This window comes from Acanthochromis polyacanthus, chromosome 1 (assembly GCF_021347895.1).
Source record: "Acanthochromis polyacanthus isolate Apoly-LR-REF ecotype Palm Island chromosome 1, KAUST_Apoly_ChrSc, whole genome shotgun sequence".
Classification (NCBI taxonomy): domain Eukaryota; kingdom Metazoa; phylum Chordata; class Actinopteri; family Pomacentridae; genus Acanthochromis; species Acanthochromis polyacanthus.
In genome coordinates, this window is record NC_067113.1 from 61,714,064 (window position 1) to 61,735,577 (window position 21,514).

At 42.3% G+C, this 21,514-nt stretch overlaps 2 protein-coding genes across 21 annotated transcripts in view; both read right to left on the reverse strand.

The window, feature by feature from the left end:
* Positions 1 to 21,514, reverse strand: part of LOC110964353 (NXPE family member 3-like) — a 238,759-nt gene that overhangs the window by 4,390 nt on the left and 212,855 nt on the right. For 3 of the 19 annotated variants that reach the window (XM_051948679.1, XM_051948746.1, XM_051948735.1), the window contains one exon: positions 202 to 497. The exons of 3 other annotated variants lie outside the window; for them this stretch is intronic. In XM_051948679.1, coding sequence (XP_051804639.1) covers positions 202 to 497 — 296 coding nt within the window. Of the gene's footprint in view, positions 1 to 201; positions 498 to 1,906; positions 2,126 to 2,980; positions 4,006 to 4,082; positions 4,290 to 5,432; positions 5,504 to 7,679; positions 7,976 to 9,387; positions 9,820 to 21,514 lie in introns of those variants that run through there. 13 more of the 19 variants (XM_051948707.1, XM_051948747.1, XM_051948722.1 and 10 more) reach the window with 12 other exon arrangements.
* LOC127534205 (uncharacterized) overlaps positions 2,188 to 21,514 on the reverse strand; it is a 225,397-nt gene continuing 206,070 nt past the window's right edge. Inside the window, exons 1-4 of one of the 2 annotated variants that reach the window (XM_051948780.1) lie at positions 16,060 to 20,261; positions 15,859 to 15,958; positions 14,999 to 15,549; positions 2,215 to 2,337 (exon numbers count right to left, since the gene is read on the reverse strand). In XM_051948780.1, the coding sequence (XP_051804740.1) occupies positions 15,022 to 15,549; positions 15,859 to 15,958; positions 16,060 to 16,388 (957 nt within the window). In that variant the 5' untranslated portion in view covers positions 16,389 to 20,261 and the 3' untranslated portion in view covers positions 2,215 to 2,337; positions 14,999 to 15,021. Of the gene's footprint in view, positions 2,338 to 14,998; positions 15,550 to 15,858; positions 15,959 to 16,059; positions 20,262 to 21,514 lie in introns of those variants that run through there. The other variant, XM_051948785.1, reaches the window with a different exon arrangement.

Genomic DNA, 21,514 nt, shown 5'->3' on the forward strand with positions numbered 1-21,514 from the left:
GATGTATACATTTTTTAAGGAAGCTTTAACAAATCAAGTGTGCATCTGTCAGTTTCTGGAAGGATGGAATCCAAAATCAACAGAAATTATTATAGTGTAGTTCAGAGTGGTGATCTTAATTTTTCTATGATTTAAAACATGTTTTACTGCATTAATAACTCCAGAAATTTCCCTCAAAAGAGAACAACATAAGTTACTCACAGCTGAAAGAGTTTTTCCTCGTTGGCCTTGAGGATTTGTTTGAATCCTCTCTTGGAGTGGTTGATCCTGGTATCACAGTTCAGATTCTTTGGCTTGAAGCAGAACCAAGGATCACCTGTATGGAGGTCAGTGTAGTTGCACAGCGACTGCTTGGTCGAACGCAGGAATACGTTACAGATGGTAGTTTCAGAGACAGAGCGTGAGCGGAAGAGGCTTTGGAAGTCAACTCTGTCAGGCTGTTCACTGTTCAACCTGCGTAGCACCGTGATGGCCTCACTGGGGTGAACCAGTGTCACCTGATAGGACAAAGAACACAACTTGATTTAACTTCAAGAATTACTTGAAGCTGCAACCCTGTTCCTGGCATAAAGTTGATGTATCACAGATTAAACAACTCCATTGGTCCACAGCACAAAACATATTATTTTCAGGAAAAAGGCTGCAAAATTGTGAGATGCTTCTTCTTTTTAGGTGCTATTCTTGGACAGCAGAATTCAACACATGGATGGAGAATAGTCTGTTTGCTAAATCCCATGCCAAAAACAAAAGCACCCAATCAGTCCAATCACCTTTGAAGGATGGCCTGTTAAGTATAAAAATCAAAAACTTAGACAAAGATGGAATAAATTAAACCGTCTGACTGTCATCATGTAAATGCTTCACGTCCATCGAACAAACATACCTACAGTAGTAGCCTAGCATTACTTCCAGGACCAAGAAGTATTTTAATTCATGTCAGTTTATCGGGTTACAGTTTACATCACATCAGGTATATCCACTGTGTGTTTCTTTTACCAATGGGAAGCTACCAACAGAGCACAGGCTAATTTTAGCATCTGTTCTGTTCCAGTGGATTTGGGCATGTTTATACTCCAGCAAATCCAGCCAAACTTGTTTGACAAGATTACGTGAATCGGGCTCATCAGCGGAAAAAAAAGTTTAAGAAACAGGCTGACAATATATTTTCCCCACATACTGGGAATGCTATCTATATAAAACACCTTACAGTCCTCTCATTTGGAAAAGAGTGAATTTAAAGCTTAAAAAGTCCATTTTAATCAACTTCTGAAGTAAACAAATCTCTTGACATTCTAGTATCTCACCAGAGATATGTGTTCAGTTCAGCTCAGTTTGTATGGTGCCAACTGCAGTTTGGGTTATCTTGAGATGCGCTACAGAAACCATCGTCCTGCAATCTTGATACAATAGGTGAGAAATGTTTGTCATTCCTGGGATGATTGCTACTCCTAGATATGTTAAAATAACAGATCTTTGTTCCTGTCCTGGGACATGTTGGAATGATGTACCTTATATGGAGAAAGTGAGAATTTGTTGCTGATGAAAAAATGTTAAGAACTCTCCATACATGAACCTATACAAGTGAGTTATCTCTGGGATTCAAGCTGAGAATGCTACCGGGTATCCATGGTGCCTGATCGGTCTTGGTCTTCTTTGTAATTAATTTGTCTTTATGCAAACGAGCCAACGTCAACAGATTTTTCCTCAACATCCTTGATGTCTGAGAAATTGCAACATTTAACAAACAAGACAGCTAAACTTGCAGTTGCTGTCTTGAAATAGGATTCCAAGAGGTGAATCTGTCACTCTTATTATTCTAAATTTAACTACGCACAGATCTTGGCTATCAGTCAATGCTAAAACAACATTTAAAGCCCCCATTTAACGTGGGAAATTTTATTCTTACCTCAACCCAAACACTTCCTTCCCAGAGCAAAGAGAAAACAGCAGAGTAGGTCCCATTGAGATGATCCTCCACTTTCCCAACCACACCTGCACCAAGAGTCAAGTTGTGCACCCGAGCCAATAAGACCTCTCCTCCAGACTTCTTAGGACGGCCTTGGAAGTCATACATTTTGATCAGCACCTTCAGCTTGTCCCCTACATGCCACTGTCCATCTCCACTCTGTGGAAGAATAGTGAAGGTGCTGTTAGCCGGGCAACTGGTTTCGTTCAGGGAAAGAGGAGTCTGCCAAGGTGGAGTTTCTGGCCAAGCAATGGATTCCAGTAGGAGTTTTTTTCAAGGTCCTCTTTAGGGGACAGTGGCTGGAAAGTCCAGATATCATGCGGTTTCTTTGGCACCGCTCTTGGAGGGATGATGGTGAGGTTTTCTTTCTTCTGAAAGTGGTAAAACATCGAGAGATGCTTCAAACAAAAAGAAGGCAAAAAATTTGTTTTGTGCTTTTTAGTACAAAATGAGGCATTTCCATGAGATGCAAAGAACTGAATTTGGATTCGGGCCTCTTGCAGCCTTACACATGTGCAAAATAACGGGAGTTTAAAGGTTGTTTAATCTGCTCTGCCAATACCTAACATAACCCCAATCCTAATCCTCCACAAAGGCTTTGTGTGCAAGTGTATGTTTCAAGGTTTTGGGTGGGGAACAGAGTCCAAAAGTTAGTAGAGCCTCTGAAGGGGTGTGAATCAATGATCTGGCAGAGAGTATGTGAATGAAGAAGACTTAAATAGTGAGCAGGTGAGATTGTGGGCAGGTGAGCTGATTCCTGCAATGCCCTTCACCTGCAGCAGTGGCGGCTGGTGATAAAATATTTTTTTTTGGGGGGGGGGCGCACTAGCAGACGGGCATTACAACACAACAAAACAATTACTTGAACATATTTTTTTCTTTTTTTTTGTCTGCAAGTCCGCTCAAAAATGACACCAACGAACCATGGTGTCATTAGTTAAGCTTCATGCAATTTTTTTTCTTATTTGTGACTGTGACCATCACCTGCCCTCATGGCAAATTAACCTATCATGTTTATTTCAAGCTGTTTCCTATATTATGCCATTGAGGGCTGTGCACACCCAAGTGAAACATAAAACAAACACAGGACAGACAGAAAAGTGAGGCATAGACCGTGTTCTGAGAGAAAAGGATTCTATTTATTTGTGCTCTTTAATTCACCTCTTGAAACCAGTTACAAATCTGAAACCCTTCACAAACACCAGATACGACAGAATCCCAACAGGATCAATCATGAAGATGTCAGGAGACCACAGGAAGGATAGAAGAAGCAGAGTGAGATCCACAGATACTCACCCAGCAACCTCCACTGACTCAGCGACCGGAGGAACAGACTCTAGTGAGTTTTGATAAGTGCCGGTGTGGTGGGTCTGGCATGCATGAAAACATCCACCAAAAGGAGGGAACTGTCTCCTCCAGTCCAAGGAGGTCCACACAGCCCCCCGCAGGAGCCACCGAGCGGAGGGCAAAAGGCAAAGACAAAATCTAGCCTCCCTTTAGAGGGCATGTGTAGGACAAGAGAACATTGATCATATTCTTAATAATGGGAGGTTGTGGGTGGAGGTTGTGAGGTAAGTGGTGGGCCAGGACCATCTCCCAGGCATCCAACAGATGAACATTCAATCCTTTAAATATGACCCTGAGTATTTTGTCATTCTGCAGTGAGTACCAGTCACTGTTGGTCAGAGTCTCATAGAGCGTCAAAGCTTTGGGGTTTGCTGTCCGGATGATGACCACTGTACCTGGAGATCTGTTCAGCAGGCGTATCACTGCCCTGCGGATGCTCTGCAACCGCTGGATGTAGACCTCCACTGGGAAAGTGCTGAAGTGCGACCAGATGCCAAAGATCACGACAGTGTTGGTGCCTCCGATTACATTGTCTAGTTCATTGGCAATGTAGCGCAACTCGCTGATTGGGACATCGCGAAAACGGATAGGAGGACCATGGCAGCGGAACGTCACCAAGATGTTGTTTGCAAAGTCCATGGCCATGAAAGGTCCATTTTGCTTCTGGCTGTGCAGGTCAAACTCCTTGAGATCTAAAAGTATTACAGAGGAAACAGATTCAGTGTGAAGAAAATGAGTCTTTTTCCTTCAATCCCTGAGAGGAAACTACCTGGTAGTGCTCCACTGAAGTACTCAAACCACTGCCTGATGGTGGAGTCTCCGTACAGGTGGACCACTTTGCCTTTCAGACACTGAGTGATGGCTGAGGGGGTGTTGAACTGCTGAACTTTGGTGCCACTTAGTGTTTGCCATGCACCCTGGTAGTAATAGCCAGAGGGTCCAGACTCCACATTGCTGCTGTTCACTGCTGCTTGACCTGAGAGGAGGGAAAGATAAGAATAACTTTGTTGATAAATCCCTTGAAAAGTTCCAAATCAGTTTATTATTGATGGAGATCCTGGTAATTGTATGTCTTTGTGGACTCAATTTTCTACCCTCACTGGTCCCACCTGTTCTCAAATAAACACCCATCTACCCAGGATGTACTTGCATCAACATATTTGAGGACAATAACACATAAATGCATCAGACTTGTACTCTTCAAACTGTTTTTTTTTTTTTTTAAAAAAAAGGTGTGTTGTTTTGTGGAGGCAGCGTATCGTGGATTTGTTTTTGTTTGACCATTTCCAGCCACAGATTAATACACAACTTAGACCGATGATTATCAGTCCATTTTCATTGTGATAAAAGTACATGTCACTCATTACAACAGAGTCACTCATTCATACATGTAACATTTAATGTATATTTTTTACGGTCAACTTTAGTTCTACATTAGTCTCGTTAGTTTTCATGATTTACAAGAACATACAGTTTGACCCTTAATATTTATTTTTGTTTAGTTAAGTTGTGTTTTTTGTCATTTTTGTGGCGTTTTAATTCTTAATGTTAAAATTACTCAGGTAAATTGACACTGTACGGAATTAACGTCAATATTTAAAGTTGTTGATTCATGACCTTATTTTCCTTACTTTGATTTCTTGTAATATAGATAGGTTACTTTACTTGATACAGTTATGTTTAATGTTTTCAAAACAACTTTTGAGGTCTATGACAAAAAGACTTGTTAGCAGCATAACTTCATTGCAACTTCTTTCTTTAATTCTTTGCAGCACATGTACCAGAGTAAGCATTACAGCTGAGTGTTTGGAATCAAGTGCTATCCTCCTGCTAAATAGTTTGTGAAATACATAATTGGAAAATTACTGAACAATGGCCCCCTCATTTTTCCATTTCAGTGGAACTCTAACATGCATCAACATGTAGTTACAAATTTCAATGTATTCAATATGTTGAAGTTGATTTTCTCCATTATCATTTGTATGTGTGGTGTTCATGATAATACTTTTTGCAGTTCATACTTCTCCAACTGGCCTGAAAAAATGTTTTGCAGATGTTTAGTTTTCATTCACTTTCATTGTTAGGCTATGGTGATTGTAGTAATGAGGAGATCCTTTACCTTTCTGTCTTGGCAACACAGTGACACTAGCAGGTCCTGAAGCTGGAATTGAGACTTTCATGTTGACACCGCTGAAGCAAAGCATACATAATAAAATCTTAAACATTTGCAAACACAAACTGGAAAGCATTTTGAACCGAGAAAAATCAATTAGAAAATTAAAGCTCAAGCAGCGTTGGACGGGTCCTCGCATCCTTGCTGGTGGGCGAATCCATGCATGTCCACCAGGTGGCGCTGCGACCGAGTGTATTTCCACCTGTGGATATCATCAGGACCAGACTCTGATCATACATGCAACGTTTCAGGCAGATTGGTGCATGTACAGACTAGTTATAGAGCATTTCCTGTCCAACCACCAGGTGGCGCTGCAACCAAGAGTGTATATTGGCCTATGGATGTGATCAGGATTGGACTCTGATCACACATGTAAAGTTTCTAATAGTTTGAAGCTTGTAAAGGCTAGTTATACAGCATTTCCTGTCCATCCACCAGGTGGCACTGCGACAGAGTATATTTCAAACAGTGCATGTGATGAGGGTTGGACTCTGATCACTCATGTAAAGTCTCAGGCTGATTTGAACATGTACAGGCTAGTTATACAGCATTTCGTGTCCATCCAACAGGTGACGCTGCAACTGAGTGTATTTTGGCCTTTGGATGTGATCAGGATTGGACTCTGATCACACATGGAAAGTTTGAGGCAGATTGGAGCAGGCAGAGGATAGTTATACAGCAGCTGATGTTTCATGACAAAGCATCAAATCTCTGATGGTCGCCATGGCCACACCATTTGGCTTGTGCTTAACATTTTGATAACTTTTCATCACCAAGTCCCGCTGTGTGGACTGACAAAATTTCAGGTCTCCTGGAGTTTGCTCAAAAATGACAAAAATCTCACAATTAATCCAAGATGGTGGACTTCCTGTTGGGTTTAGGGCATGGCTCCATGAGGCTTTTTTGTGCGTCCTGATGTGCTCTATAGGCCTCCCAAATTTTATGGATGTAGGTGAAGTGTGCTGGGGGGGCTGTTTGTTAAAGAGTCTGCTGGGGGTGCTATAGCATGTGCAGTGCCGAGATGCATACAGTGTTGTTCCATGGGTCGATGGTGATGTATGTGATAATTTTAGTGAGTGCTGGAGTATTCCTAACCTGTGAAAAAGTACTTTGTTTTTTCATGGCGATATTTGGTTGCTATGGCAACAGCATTGCATGAAATGTCACTGCCTTCACAGTGTGGGATTGTCAAGAGGTGAAGACTTGGCTGACCAATTTCCAGCATTATATCACCAAGTTTGGGGCCATTGTACCTGAAAATGTAAGGCCTTAAACTTACTGTTACCAACAGGTGGTGCTATGACTGTAGATTAGACATTGTGGCAGTTGGCCTAATGACCACTTTTTCAATTTTGCAGGGGGCGCTATGGAGCCATTTTGGCACACACATGCACAACTTCCATAATATATCAAATTTTTTGGCAGTCCTGATGTGCATGCCAAGTTCCATGCATTTTGGGGTACGTTAAGGCCGCCAAAAATGCATTTCAAAATGTCGAAAAAGAATGAATAATAATAATAATGAAACCCTAGGGTTTCAATAGGGTCCTAGGCACCGCGGCGCCTTGGACAGTCGGTGCCCTTACACCGTCTGGCCTGGGCACCTTCAGTGCTTGGACCCTAATTAAACCTGCATTAAATAATTATTGCCATACACAATGAGTGTGTGTTAAGTGACAGATTTGTAGTGTCTTTATACTTTTTACTAATTGTTAAACTTATGATGCTTAAATTTGCAGTTTCACCATTCATCAGCATCATTTATTTGACATAGAAGCCAGCTGTTTTCAACAGACAAAGCTCTGAGTAAACACTACAGACTAATGAACAGCTGGTAAAAATAGTGGATCATATTGCAGCTCAAGAGCGGGATATTTACCTGTTGCAGCAATGGAGAACAAAAAAAAAAAAAGAGTGAACAGCAGACCTGTATTTACCAGGCAACCATTTACACAACTGCAAATGAATATCGCTGATCCTCCATGTTTGCTGGATGTATACATTTTTTAAGGAAGCTTTAACAAATCAAGTGTGCATCTGTCAGTTTCTGGAAGGATGGAATCCAAAATCAACAGAAATTATTATAGTGTAGTTCAGAGTGGTGATCTTAATTTTTCTATGATTTAAAACATGTTTTACTGCATTAATAACTCCAGAAATTTCCCTCAAAAGAGAACAACATAAGTTACTCACAGCTGAAAGAGTTTTTCCTCGTTGGCCTTGAGGATTTGTTTGAATCCTCTCTTGGAGTGGTTGATCCTGGTATCACAGTTCAGATTCTTTGGCTTGAAGCAGAACCAAGGATCACCTGTATGGAGGTCAGTGTAGTTGCACAGCGACTGCTTGGTCGAACGCAGGAATACGTTACAGATGGTAGTTTCAGAGACAGAGCGTGAGCGGAAGAGGCTTTGGAAGTCAACTCTGTCAGGCTGTTCACTGTTCAACCTGCGTAGCACCGTGATGGCCTCACTGGGGTGAACCAGTGTCACCTGATAGGACAAAGAACACAACTTGATTTAACTTCAAGAATTACTTGAAGCTGCAACCCCTGTTCCTGGCATAAAGTTGATGTATCACAGATTAAACAACTCCATTGGTCCACAGCACAAAACATATTATTTTCAGGAAAAAGGCTGCAAAATTGTGAGATGCTTCTTCTTTTTTAGGTGCTATTCTTGGACAGCAGAATTCAACACATGGATGGAGAATAGTCTGTTTGCTAAATCCCATGCCAAAAACAAAAGCACCCAATCAGTCCAATCACCTTTGAAGGATGGCCTGTTAAGTATAAAAATCAAAAACTTAGACAAAGATGGAATAAATTAAACCGTCTGACTGTCATCATGTAAATGCTTCACGTCCATCGAACAAACATACCTACAGTAGTAGCCTAGCATTACTTCCAGGACCAAGAAGTATTTTAATTCATGTCAGTTTATCGGGTTACAGTTTACATCACATCAGGTATATCCACTGTGTGTTTCTTTTACCAATGGGAAGCTACCAACAGAGCACAGGCTAATTTTAGCATCTGTTCTGTTCCAGTGGATTTGGGCATGTTTATACTCCAGCAAATCCAGCCAAACTTGTTTGACAAGATTACGTGAATCGGGCTCATCAGCGGAAAAAAAAAGTTTAAGAAACAGGCTGACAATATATTTTCCCCACATACTGGGAATGCTATCTATATAAAACACCTTACAGTCCTCTCATTTGGAAAAGAGTGAATTTAAAGCTTAAAAAGTCCATTTTAATCAACTTCTGAAGTAAACAAATCTCTTGACATTCTAGTATCTCACCAGAGATATGTGTTCAGTTCAGCTCAGTTTGTATGGTGCCAACTGCAGTTTGGGTTATCTTGAGATGCGCTACAGAAACCATCGTCCTGCAATCTTGATACAATAGGTGAGAAATGTTTGTCATTCCTGGGATGATTGCTACTCCTAGATATGTTAAAATAACAGATCTTTGTTCCTGTCCTGGGACATGTTGGAATGATGTACCTTATATGGAGAAAGTGAGAATTTGTTGCTGATGAAAAAATGTTAAGAACTCTCCATACATGAACCTATACAAGTGAGTTATCTCTGGGATTCAAGCTGAGAATGCTACCGGGTATCCATGGTGCCTGATCGGTCTTGGTCTTCTTTGTAATTAATTTGTCTTTATGCAAACGAGCCAACGTCAACAGATTTTTCCTCAACATCCTTGATGTCTGAGAAATTGCAACATTTAACAAACAAGACAGCTAAACTTGCAGTTGCTGTCTTGAAATAGGATTCCAAGAGGTGAATCTGTCACTCTTATTATTCTAAATTTAACTACGCACAGATCTTGGCTATCAGTCAATGCTAAAACAACATTTAAAGCCCCCATTTAACGTGGGAAATTTTATTCTTACCTCAACCCAAACACTTCCTTCCCAGAGCAAAGAGAAAACAGCAGAGTAGGTCCCATTGAGATGATCCTCCACTTTCCCAACCACACCTGCACCAAGAGTCAAGTTGTGCACCCGAGCCAATAAGACCTCTCCTCCAGACTTCTTAGGACGGCCTTGGAAGTCATACATTTTGATCAGCACCTTCAGCTTGTCCCCTACATGCCACTGTCCATCTCCACTCTGTGGAAGAATAGTGAAGGTGCTGTTAGCCGGGCAACTGGTTTCGTTCAGGGAAAGAGGAGTCTGCCAAGGTGGAGTTTCTGGCCAAGCAATGGATTCCAGTAGGAGTTTTTTTTCAAGGTCCTCTTTAGGGGACAGTGGCTGGAAAGTCCAGATATCATGCGGTTTCTTTGGCACCGCTCTTGGAGGGATGATGGTGAGGTTTTCTTTCTTCTGAAAGTGGTAAAACATCGAGAGATGCTTCAAACAAAAAGAAGGCAAAAAATTTGTTTTGTGCTTTTTAGTACAAAATGAGGCATTTCCATGAGATGCAAAGAACTGAATTTGGATTCGGGCCTCTTGCAGCCTTACACATGTGCAAAATAACGGGAGTTTAAAGGTTGTTTAATCTGCTCTGCCAATACCTAACATAACCCCAATCCTAATCCTCCACAAAGGCTTTGTGTGCAAGTGTATGTTTCAAGGTTTTGGGTGGGGAACAGAGTCCAAAAGTTAGTAGAGCCTCTGAAGGGATGTGAATCAATGATCTGGCAGAGAGTATGTGAATGAAGAAGACTTAAATAGTGAGCAGGTGAGATTGTGGGCAGGTGAGCTGATTCCTGCAATGCCCTTCACCTGCAGCAGTGGCGGCTGGTGATAAAATATTTTTTTTGGGGGGGGGGCGCACTAGCAGACGGGCATTACAACACAACAAAACAATTACTTGAACATATTTTTTTCTTTTTTTTGTCTGCAAGTCCGCTCAAAAATGACACCAACGAACCATGGTGTCATTAGTTAAGCTTCATGCAATTTTTTTTCTTATTTGTGACTGTGACCATCACCTGCCCTCATGGCAAATTAACCTATCATGTTTATTTCAAGCTGTTTCCTATATTATGCCATTGAGGGCTGTGCACACCCAAGTGAAACATAAAACAAACACAGGACAGACAGAAAAGTGAGGCATAGACCGTGTTCTGAGAGAAAAGGATTCTATTTATTTGTGCTCTTTAATTCACCTCTTGAAACCAGTTACAAATCTGAAACCCTTCACAAACACCAGATACGACAGAATCCCAACAGGATCAATCATGAAGATGTCAGGAGACCACAGGAAGGATAGAAGAAGCAGAGTGAGATCCACAGATACTCACCCAGCAACCTCCACTGACTCAGCGACCGGAGGAACGGTCTCTATTGAGTTTTGGTAAGTGCCGGTGTAGTGGGTCTGGCATGCATGAAAACCTCCACCAAAAGGAGGGAACTGTCTCCTCCAGCTCAAGGAGGTCCACACAGCCCCCCCGCAGGAGCCGCCGAGCGGAGGGCCAGCCTAGGAACCCAGAGCGACCCCCACCGACACAGCCAGAGCCCCAAGGCCCGCGCAGCAGAACGGGCCATAGCAGACCCACCCACAGCCCCACTTCCCCCACGATCACCCCATCCAGCCCCCCCCCCTCACCCCTCCCACCCCCAAATCCGGGAGACCACCCACTCTCCTGAAGACATCGCCAAGGGACCGGGCAACAGCACTGCAGGGGCAAATGAGCCCAGCCCACCCCCAGCTGCCCGGAAAGATGTGATACCGAGGGAGGGAGGGAGAGGAAGGAGCACCAGGGGAGGCACAACAACCCGGCAGGGAGGAGCCCGGAGGCCACGCCAGTAAACGTATTGTGATTTACCCTGTTAATGAGTTCACCAGCTCCCGACAGGCGAACACTAACCCTGCACCGTGAATGTGACCCACCCAAGTGTATATACAAGTATGTGTGGTGCAAAAAAAATTGGGGGCAGGTGAGGCAGAGCAGAGGGTAACGAACCCCCCACTTCAGTCTCCCCGCAAGCCCAAAATGAGGATGTGTATGTAGTGCGTTAAAACTGGGGGAAGTAGTGGCGGGGTGGGGGCATAGACGGGGACCACAGTACAACATTGCACTGGGGCCTGTCCCATCTAATGACACCCCACCCCATGACCACCCATTCCCCAGGTAGTGTGGTGCATTAAAATTGGAGGGGAATTGAGGAGCAAGAATAGTAGATTTCCACCCTCCCAAGGGATGTGTTGTGTGCCCTAGGTGTCTATTTACAAGGTGTATTGTGCGAAGCTAGTGAAGTGAGTTAAGAGGAGCGACCAACGGGGCCCTACCCAGCCAGGCAGAGGGAGGTGCGTGTTCTAAGGAGGATTTTGTATTGAATGAGTTGTAAGTTTGTGTGTTTTGTCATTTTAAATGCATTATCACAAATTTGAGTCCAGAAGTCTGGTTCCAGAGATATGGATAGATCTGACTCCCATTTAGAGATGGGTAAATATATTGTATCAGTGCTTGAGAGTAGCTTATATATTTTAGAGAGGGTTTTAGTTGTTGTCAGAGAAAGCTTTGTCATAACTTTAGCTAATGCAGGTGGCTGGAGCGTGCCTTGAAGTGTTGGGATTCTTTTCTTAATAATATTTTTAACTTGTAGATAATGTAAAAAATTCCCGTTTTTTATTTTGTATTTTTGAAGCAAATTTGTATATGACATGAACGCATTATCTGAAAAGAGGTGGTGAAGATGTGTAATTCCATTCTGCTCCCAAACAACTAAATGAAGTGGCTGATTGTTAACCTGAAAGTCAGGGTTGTGCCAAATGGGAGAGAACTCACAGGGCTCCAATTTGGAGTTTGTAATTTCTAATGCCTTCCACCAAGCGGTCAAGGTGGAGGAAATCATTGGGTTTTTAAAACAGTTATGCCGTTTGATGGATGTTGTAATAAAGAGTATGTCTGAAAGTCTGATGCTATTGCAATCCTTCTGTTCTAATGCTAACCAACAGTTGGCAACTCCGTTAGATTGTGTCCATCGAATAAGATATTGTAGCTGGTTAGTTAAATAATAATGCATAAAATTTGGTGCCTCAAGACCTCCTTCGGATTTACTTCTCTGAAGAGTAGATAGACTGATTTTTGTTTTTTTATTATTCCAGTAAAATTTTGTGATAGCCGAGTCCAGCGACTGGAACCAGTTGGACGTTGGTTTGAATGGAATCATTGAAAAGAAATAATTTATTTTTGGTAGGATTTTCATTTTAATAGTAGCTATTCGTCCCAGAAGAGATATAGGGAGAATATTCCAGCGCTGTAGGTCCCTGCTGATATTATCCAGTAGTGGGGCAAAATTTAAGTGAGTTAATTCAGATAATTTAGGTGAAATTTTTATGCCTAAGTATTTTAAATTGCCTGTAGGGAAAGAGTAGTGAGGGTTCTGGTCTGCAGGATTCCATGAATTTTCTGTGATCGGAAGTAATGTTGATTTTGTTCAATTTATGGAATAATCTGATAAATGTGAAAATTTAGTTATTAAATTAAATACTTCCCTTAATGAAGTAGCCGGTTCTTCTAAATAAAGTAATATATCATCTGCGTAGAAATTAATTTTGTGTTCTGTTGCCCCAGAGCGGATTCCTTGGATCCTGACATCCTGGCGCACAGCTGTTGCCAACGGCTCAGTGAATATCGCAAATAATAGAGGAGAGAGTGGGCAACCCTGTCTGGTGCCTCTCTGCAAGGTGAAGGTCTTTGAGGCGATTCCATTAGTGGGAACAGTAGCTTTGGGAGAATCATATAGTGCTGACACCCAGTGAATAAATGACTCTCCAAAGCCAAGCTTATTTAGAACAGCAAAGAGGAAGGACCAGTTAACTTTGTCAAAGGCTTTTTCTGCATCCAATGATATACACACGTGGACAAAATTGTTGGTACCCCTCAATTAAAGAAGGAAAAACCCACAATTCTCACTGAAATCACTTGAAACTCACAAAAGTAACAATAAATAAAAAATTTATTGAAAATTAAATAATCAAAATCAGCCATCACTTTTGAATTGTTGATTAACATAATTATTTAAAAAAACAAACTAATGAAATAGGGCTGGACAAAAATGATGGTACCCATAACTTAATATTTTGTTGCACAACCTTTTGAGGCAATCACTGCAATTAAACGATTTCTGTATTTGTCAATGAGCGTTCTGCAGCTGTCAACAGGTATTTTGGCCCACTCCTCATGAGCAAACAGCTCCAGTTGTCTCAGGTTTGATGGGTGTCTTCTCCAAATGGCATGTTTCAGCTCATTCCACATATGTTCAATGGGATTCAGATCTGGGCTCATAGAAGGCCACTTTAGAATAGTCCAACGCTTTTCTCTCAGCCATTCTTGGGTGTTTTTGGCTGTGTGTTTTGGATGGTTGTCCTGTTGGAAGACCCATGACCTGCGACTGAGACCAAGCTTTCTGACACTAAGCAGCACATTTCTCTCCAGAATGCCTTGATAGTCTTCAGATTTCATCGTACCTTGCACACTTTCAAGACACCCTGTGCCAGATGCAGCAAAGCAGCCCCAAAACATTACTGAGCCTCCTCCATGTTTCACCGTAGGGACAGTGTTCTTTTCTTCGTATGCTTGGTTTTTGAGTCTATGAACATAGAGTTGATGTGCCTTACCAAAAAGCTCCAGTTTGGTCTCATCTGTCCAAAGGACATTCTCCCAGAAGCTTTGTGGCTTGTCAACATGCATTTTTGCAAATTCCAGTCTGGCTTTTTTATGAGTTTTTTTCAGCAGTGGTGTCCTCCTTGGTCGTCTCCCATGAAGTCCACTTTGGCTCAAACAACGGCGAATGGTGCGATCTGACACTGATGTACCTTGGCCTTGGAGTTCACCTTTAATTTCTTTGGAGGTTGCTCTGGGCTCTTTGGATACAATTCCAACGATCCGTCTCTTCAATTTGTCATCAATTTTCCTCTTGCGGCCACGTCCAGGGAGGTTGGCTACTGTCCCGTGGGTCTTGAACTTCTGAATAATATGAGCCACTGTTGTCACAGGAACTTCAAGCTGTTTAGAGATGGTCTTATAGCCTTTACCTTTAAGATGTTTGTCTATAATTTTTTTTCGGATGTCCTGGGACAATTCTCTCCTTCGCTTTCTGTTGTCCATGTTCAGTGTGGTACACACCTTTTCACCAAACAGCAGGGTGACTACTTGTCTCCCTTTAAATAGGCAGACTGACTGATTATGAGTTTGGAAACACCTGTGATGTCAATTAAATGACACACCTGAGTTAATCATGTCACTCTGGTCAAATAGTTTTCAATCTTTTATAGAGGTACCATCATTTTTGTCCAGGCCTGTTTCATTAGTTTGTTTTTTTAAATAATTATGTTAATCAACAATTCAAAAGTGATGGCTGTTTTTGATTATTTAATTTTCAATAAATTTTTATTTATTGTTACTTTTGTGAGTTTCAAGTGATTTCAGTGAGAATTGTGGGTTTTTTCCTTCTTTAACTGAGGGGTACCAACAATTTTGTCCACGTGTGTAATAACTGCCTTTTTGCCCTGCCGCTGTGACATGTTAATCAAATTTAAGATCCTTCTTACGTTGTTGGTAGAGTGTCGACCAATTACTTGAAGTCTCCTCCTTCAGGTGCGTCCTTCAGGCCAGAAAATTTATCAATGACTTTCTGATTGAAATCTGTCATTTCACAAACAAGTCTCTTTTCCATGGAGAGCATGGCCAAGGCATTCAGCCTTTCCTGGGTCATGGTGTTTCTGAGAAAAGTTTTCACTCTTTTCAAGGTTGAGAAACCCCTCTCGGCTTCAGCTGTGCTCATGGGTGCGGTGATCAGGATCCTTAAAAGATTGACAGTTTCTGAAAAGACAACTTCAAGATTGTTCTCCATGAACAGCTGGAATAGGTCTTGTGCACCACAGCAGGCTCTGAACTCTACTTTGCTGTAGATGAGACCGAGTTCTGTCTTCAGCTTGCTTCCATTCAGCATCGGGCAGGCCTTCAAAGTGCGTTGCAGTGCCTCTTCAGGAAATGACCCGTGATGTTCCTCAAACCTGTCCTCCTGCAACAAGGTTGCACAGACGAGATGGTCGGTGAAGGAGAAGCGCTCCTTGGTGTGTCCCAGAATGGTGTTGCAGATCTACAGAGAGAAGGATACAAAAACATATAGAGAAAAAATAGATATGAAATTAATATACTTTTGTTGACACTGTTACCCTCTGTTGCTGCACGGTTTTGGAAAAATATCTTGCTATTATTGAATACTGCAATTGTGACATGATTTTAAATATTTTTGAATAATTTTCATTAAACAGATTGTGATTAGATGATCTCTGCAACATGACAATGACATATTTAAATGCCATATTTCAAAACACATTTCTCCTACAACAAACATTACAACCTCCAATGAAACATAGACTATGAGATTTCTACAACATAAACTCACCTCTTCTGCAACCCTTTGACAATCCTCTGAACTGAGTGCCCGACGCCTCTTTGCTGTCAGACAGCCACTTCTTTGCTCACCCATGGAATGGAGAGAATTTCTGTGAAGGATAAGGAGAAGTCATAGTAATAACCAAAAAAGGGGAAAAGAGATCATGTTGAAAAATGTGATGATCATATTACTGACAGGAATACTTATTACCTGATGTTTTCGATGTCCTGTTCAAACTGCTGGATGCTCACTTTTATGTGGACTGCATCTATGTTCTTCTTCTGGAGCTTGGCATAGAGGAGGTCCACATGTGGCATGATGTGGTGAAAAAGTTCCAGAAAGAACTTAAAGTCCTGATGTTCCAGCAGCATGGCCATGGCTCCTGCCTCTCTGATGGTACTGGCATCAAAGTCACCTGAGTCTCGTATGTTCTCAAAACACTGAATGAGATCCTCTCTGTGCTCAAACACAGTGTTGATGGCTCGGCTGTAAAAGTTCCATCTGACATTGCTGGATGTTGGCAGTCTATGGGCCACCATTTTATCAAGAACAGCTGTACGCTTGGGTGATCTGGAAAAAAACTGGCAAATCCACCCAGGTCAGAAAAAAAAATTCTCACCTTGGAAATGTGAGAGGTGGCCTGCTGCATGATCAGGTTGAGTTGGTGTGCATCGCAGTGGATATAGTGGGCATTTGGGTACACATCTTTGATTTTCCTCTGAACACCTGCAGTGGCACCCCTCATCACACTGGCTCCATCATACGCCTGACAGATTAGCTTGCTTTTCTGATCCTCAGGAATGATGGCAGCAAGACGCTCTGTTAATGCAGTAGCAATGGACTCAGACGTAGCTGACTGCAGAGGAATGAATTCAAAAAATCTTTCCTGCACACTGTGTTTGTCATCAATGTAGCGTAGTACAAGCACAAGTTGTGACTGTGTTGAAATATCTGTTGTCTCATCTGCCTGGATTGACACAAAAACACTCTTTTGGGCTTCTTTAATTATTTTCTGCCTTGCAACAGACAACATACAGTCCGGGAGCTCATTTTGGACAGTTTTTGAAGTACCCTTAAAAACAATGGCAGTTTCAAGGTGCTCTTTTAAAGCTCCATCCAGAGAGGCAACAAAATCCACCAACCCACGAAATATCCCAGGGTTAACAGAGCTCTCACTCTCATCATGGCCACGTAAAGCCAACTCAAAGGCTCCACAAAATTTCACACAGTCTATTATCCTGGACAGTATGTGACGATTTTTGTCACCTCTTCATTGTGCCTTCTAATGCCAACTCTGTAGCCCTCATCTAGTTGTTCAGCAATGCTAACACGGCCAAAAAACTGTAGCTTCATGCTGTTGTCAAGGTGGCTACGGCTACCTTCATGCCGTTTGCATTTTTCAGAGAGATGTTTCAGGTCTCTGACCCCCGTTGTTGTCAACAGAACTTCAGTGCCAACACTTTGAAAAAGCAAGCAGGGAAAGCAATACAGAGCATTGCTAACTTCACATCCAGCTAGCCAGCTGTGTTTAGCATAACACAAGCGGGAGAAGCCCCGGGTGTAACTCCGTCCACGGTAACTTGCCTGCTGCTGGATTTGTACATCAGGTTGCTCCGGTCCTAGCTCCTTTATCCTTTTTTTTCCTCCAGCGAACGCCTCGTAAAAGGATTATTTTGTAAAGAAACAAACAAATTTTCTTTTGCTGCCACCATCATCTTCTGTCTTGTTGTTGTGGTTTGTCTGTCTCTCTCCGTATGTGTCTGTGTACGCTGTCAGGGGTGACTTTGATTGACAGGTGTCATGAATCCATCAGATCAGATGAAAAATGACCACCCAAACGTGCTGATTCGCTAGGGACGCAGAGAGCTCCGGAGGACAATCTTTAAGTAACCAATATTAAGTCACATGAAAGCCAAAAGTTTTAGAATGTACATGCATGCTCATTTGACAGGCGCCCCTCGCTATTGAAACGTGTAAAACAACCCCTTAAAAAACCCAATATGGAATGGAAAGTCTTAAAAAAATAAAAATGAGACCCATTGTATGAGTGAACACTGTGCAGATGTGTTAATTACTTTAAATACATATTTATGTTTACTGTGTCAATACCTTTTTCATAAAATCTTGACGGGGGCGGCGCCCTAGCGCTCCCTATTAACAAGCCACCACTGACCTGTAGTAATCAGCTGAGCGCAGGCAGGTGAAGCAGGGAGAGCAAGAAGGCGAGTGACAGGGAGCGAGAGACATAACAGACAGACAGAGGGAGTCAAAGAGACAGATCAGGAACCAAGGGAGAAAATAGGAAAAACAGGGAGAAGGGGAACGAAGGGCAGGGGCTGGAGCAGGATCACAATAGGAGACACTGGTGAGCCCATGACACATCCATGTTTCTGCCTATAGAAACTCCCTCTGTACGGGAAGTAGGTGGTGTTCAGGCAGAGGTCCAAAAGTTGGCAAATCTGGTCTGGGTTGAGGTTTGTTCTGTTGCTGAGGGTGTTGTCTTGTAGAAGCCGTTGCCTCACTGTTTCCACCGCCTCCATTGTGAGAACACATGTGAATAGGGAGGTGACATTGTAGGATACCGTGGTCCTATTGTAGCCAATCTATACATGGAAGAAGTGGAACACAGGGCCCTGACCTCGTTCAACGGAGAAACATGAGTCACTGGTTCCGATACGTGGACGACACATGGGTCAAGATCAGAATTCATGAGGTGCAAACTTTCCCTGAACACATCAACTCTGTGGACAGCAACATCAAGTTCACCAGAGAGGATGTACAGGACAACATTTTGCCCTTTTTGGATTGTGAGGTCCGCATAGAAGAGGACAGAAGTCTGAGTGTTGGGATATACAGGAAACCAACACACACGGACCAGTACCTGCTTTTTGACTCTCACCATCCACCGGAGCACAAGCTAGGAGTCATCAGGACCCTGCAACACAGGGCTGACAAGTTACCCACAAGTACCCAAGGCCAGGAAAAAAAGAACACAAACACCTGAAAGGGGCACTGAAAACTTGTGGATACCCTGACTGGACCTTTGTGAAGGCTCACACAAGATCCAGAAAGGAGAACAACCCAGTGAAGACAGAAGAGAAGGACAGCAGGTGCAACAATATAGTGATTCCATATGTGTCTGGTGTGTCTGAAAAACTGAGGAGGGTTTTCAACAAACACCAGATTCCTGTCTTTTTTAAGCCAAATAACACCCTCAGGCAAAGACTGGTCCACCCAAAAGACCCCACACCACACAGCCAGAAGGGCAAACTGGTTTATGCAGTTAAATGCAGTGAGGAATGCTCAGATCTCTACATAGGGGAAACCAAACAGCCACTTAACAAGCGCATGGCTCAACACAGGAGAGCCAATTCCTCAGGACAGGATTCGGCAGTCTTCCTTCACCTTAAGGAAGAAGGACACTCATTTCAGGACACCAATGTTCAGATTTTGGACAGGGAGGACAGATGGTTTGAGAGAGGAGTGAAAGAAGCCATCGATGTCAAAGTAGACAAGCCATCTCTGAACAGGGGTGGTGGTCTGCAACATCATCTTTCGCCAATTTACAATCAGGTCCTTTCAAAACTCCCCAAAAGAACTACTCAGCAGACTCATGCTAATGACCACCATTAGCACACGAGGGCTCAGTGACATCTGTGCATTTCAACGATGCTCACAACGACCATCGTTGAGTAGTCAGATGAGTTTTGGTATCGGTCGTTGGAATAACAGCCCTGGACACACCTCACAGAGGTTTAAAAGCTGAGGCAACACTAACCACCACCAGAACTGAAGAAGCCTCTTGGATGAGAGGTGAAACATGTTCAAGGAACTTTCTTAAAGTCCAATGGATTTATTTAAACTACTTTGGATAACCATTACCTGGATGAATGAGAACCTACACAGACTTCAAGAATTACTTCAAGCTGCAACCCCTGTTCCTGGCATAAAGTTGATGTATCAGAGATTGAACAACTCCATTGGTCCACTGCACAAAACATACTATTTTCAGGAAATAATTGTGAGATGCTTCTTCTTTTTTAGCTGCTATTCTTGGGCAGAAGAATTCAACACAGATGGAGAATCATCTGCTTGCTAAATCCCATCCCAAGACCTCAAACACCCAATCAGCCCAATCACAATCAAGTATTTGAAGGATGCTCTGTTAAGTATAAGATCAAAACCTTAGAGCAAAGGTGGAATGAATTAAACTGTCTGATTGTCATCATGCAAATGTTGCATGTCCAGCTAACAAACATACCTACAGTAGTAGCCTAGCATTACTTCCAGGACCAAGAAGTATTTTAATTCATGTCAGTTTATCGGGTTACAGTTTACATCACATCAGGCATATCCATTGTGTTTTTCTTCTACCAATGGTAAGCTACCATCAGAGCACAGGCTAATTTTAGCATTTAGGATTCCAAATGAGGGCTGCACAGTGGCGTAGTGGTTAGCACTTACACCTTAAAAATAACAATAACATAACCATTTAGCACTCTCCGTCTGTAATAAAACATCTAATTATAAGCATTCCAATATAAAAATAACTGCTACCATGACCGAACTCGGGGCTGCACAATGGGGTAGTGGTTAGCACTTTTGCTTGCAGCAAGAAGATCCCCGGTTCAAATCCCGGCCTGGGCCTGGGATCTTTCTGCATGGAGTTTGCATTTTCTCCCTGTGCATGTGTGGGTTTTCTCCGGGTACTCCGGCTTCCTCCCACAGTCCAAAAAATATGCTGAGGTTAACTGGTTCCACTCTAAATTGCCCGTAGGTGTGAATGTGAGTGTGACTGTTTGTCTGTATACGTAGCCCTTCGACAGACTGGCGACCTGACAGGGTGTCCCCCTTGTACTGTGACTCCCAGTCTTTTTCTTCAGGAATTGATCAAAACTATTTGTCCTTGCTGACTTTTTGAGGGGAACGTTGATTCACACAAACATTAAACAATCTTCTACCAATGAACACTGGAACACACCAGGTTATTATACATCCTCTTTAAGGAAGCAGAAGAGAAAGTCTGAGCTGGAAATGGAGAATGACTAAGTTGCTGGTGTCACAGACTGTATAACAGATTGATCGAGCCAACATGTCAGTACATTAAAACTGAATCTAACAGTCAGCAGGGGGCCGGCTCCTCTGGTTGCGAAAAGAAGTCTGATTTTATAAAAATCTATGAGAAAATGATGTTAATGCTCACTTGATTTCTTACCCGAGTGAAGAAAAAAAGGAACATTTATGCAGAGGATACATCTTCATTTTAAAGATCAGATTCTCTAAATACTGACACCAAATTTAAATAAGAAATTAATCCAATGTTAAAAATCTGATTTTACAAGGTGACAGTGTTCTTGTCACGAGTAAAAAATTTTACCAAAACCAGTCTGTTTTCTGGCTGCAGAACATTTTGCAGTGGATCCATTAAAATTGCACTGTAAAGAACAGATTCTCTAATTCTGATACCAAATTTAAAAAAAAAATCAACTGAAATTAGTCCAATGTTCAATCTGTTTACAATTTTTCTCAATTGATAAGACATTGTTCCTGAAAAATAGCACACATTTCACAACACCCTGCACACTATTTACCAAGCAACAGTTAACACAACTACAAATGAATATCGCTGTTCCCTCCTGTTTGCTGCATGTAAACACTCGGTAAG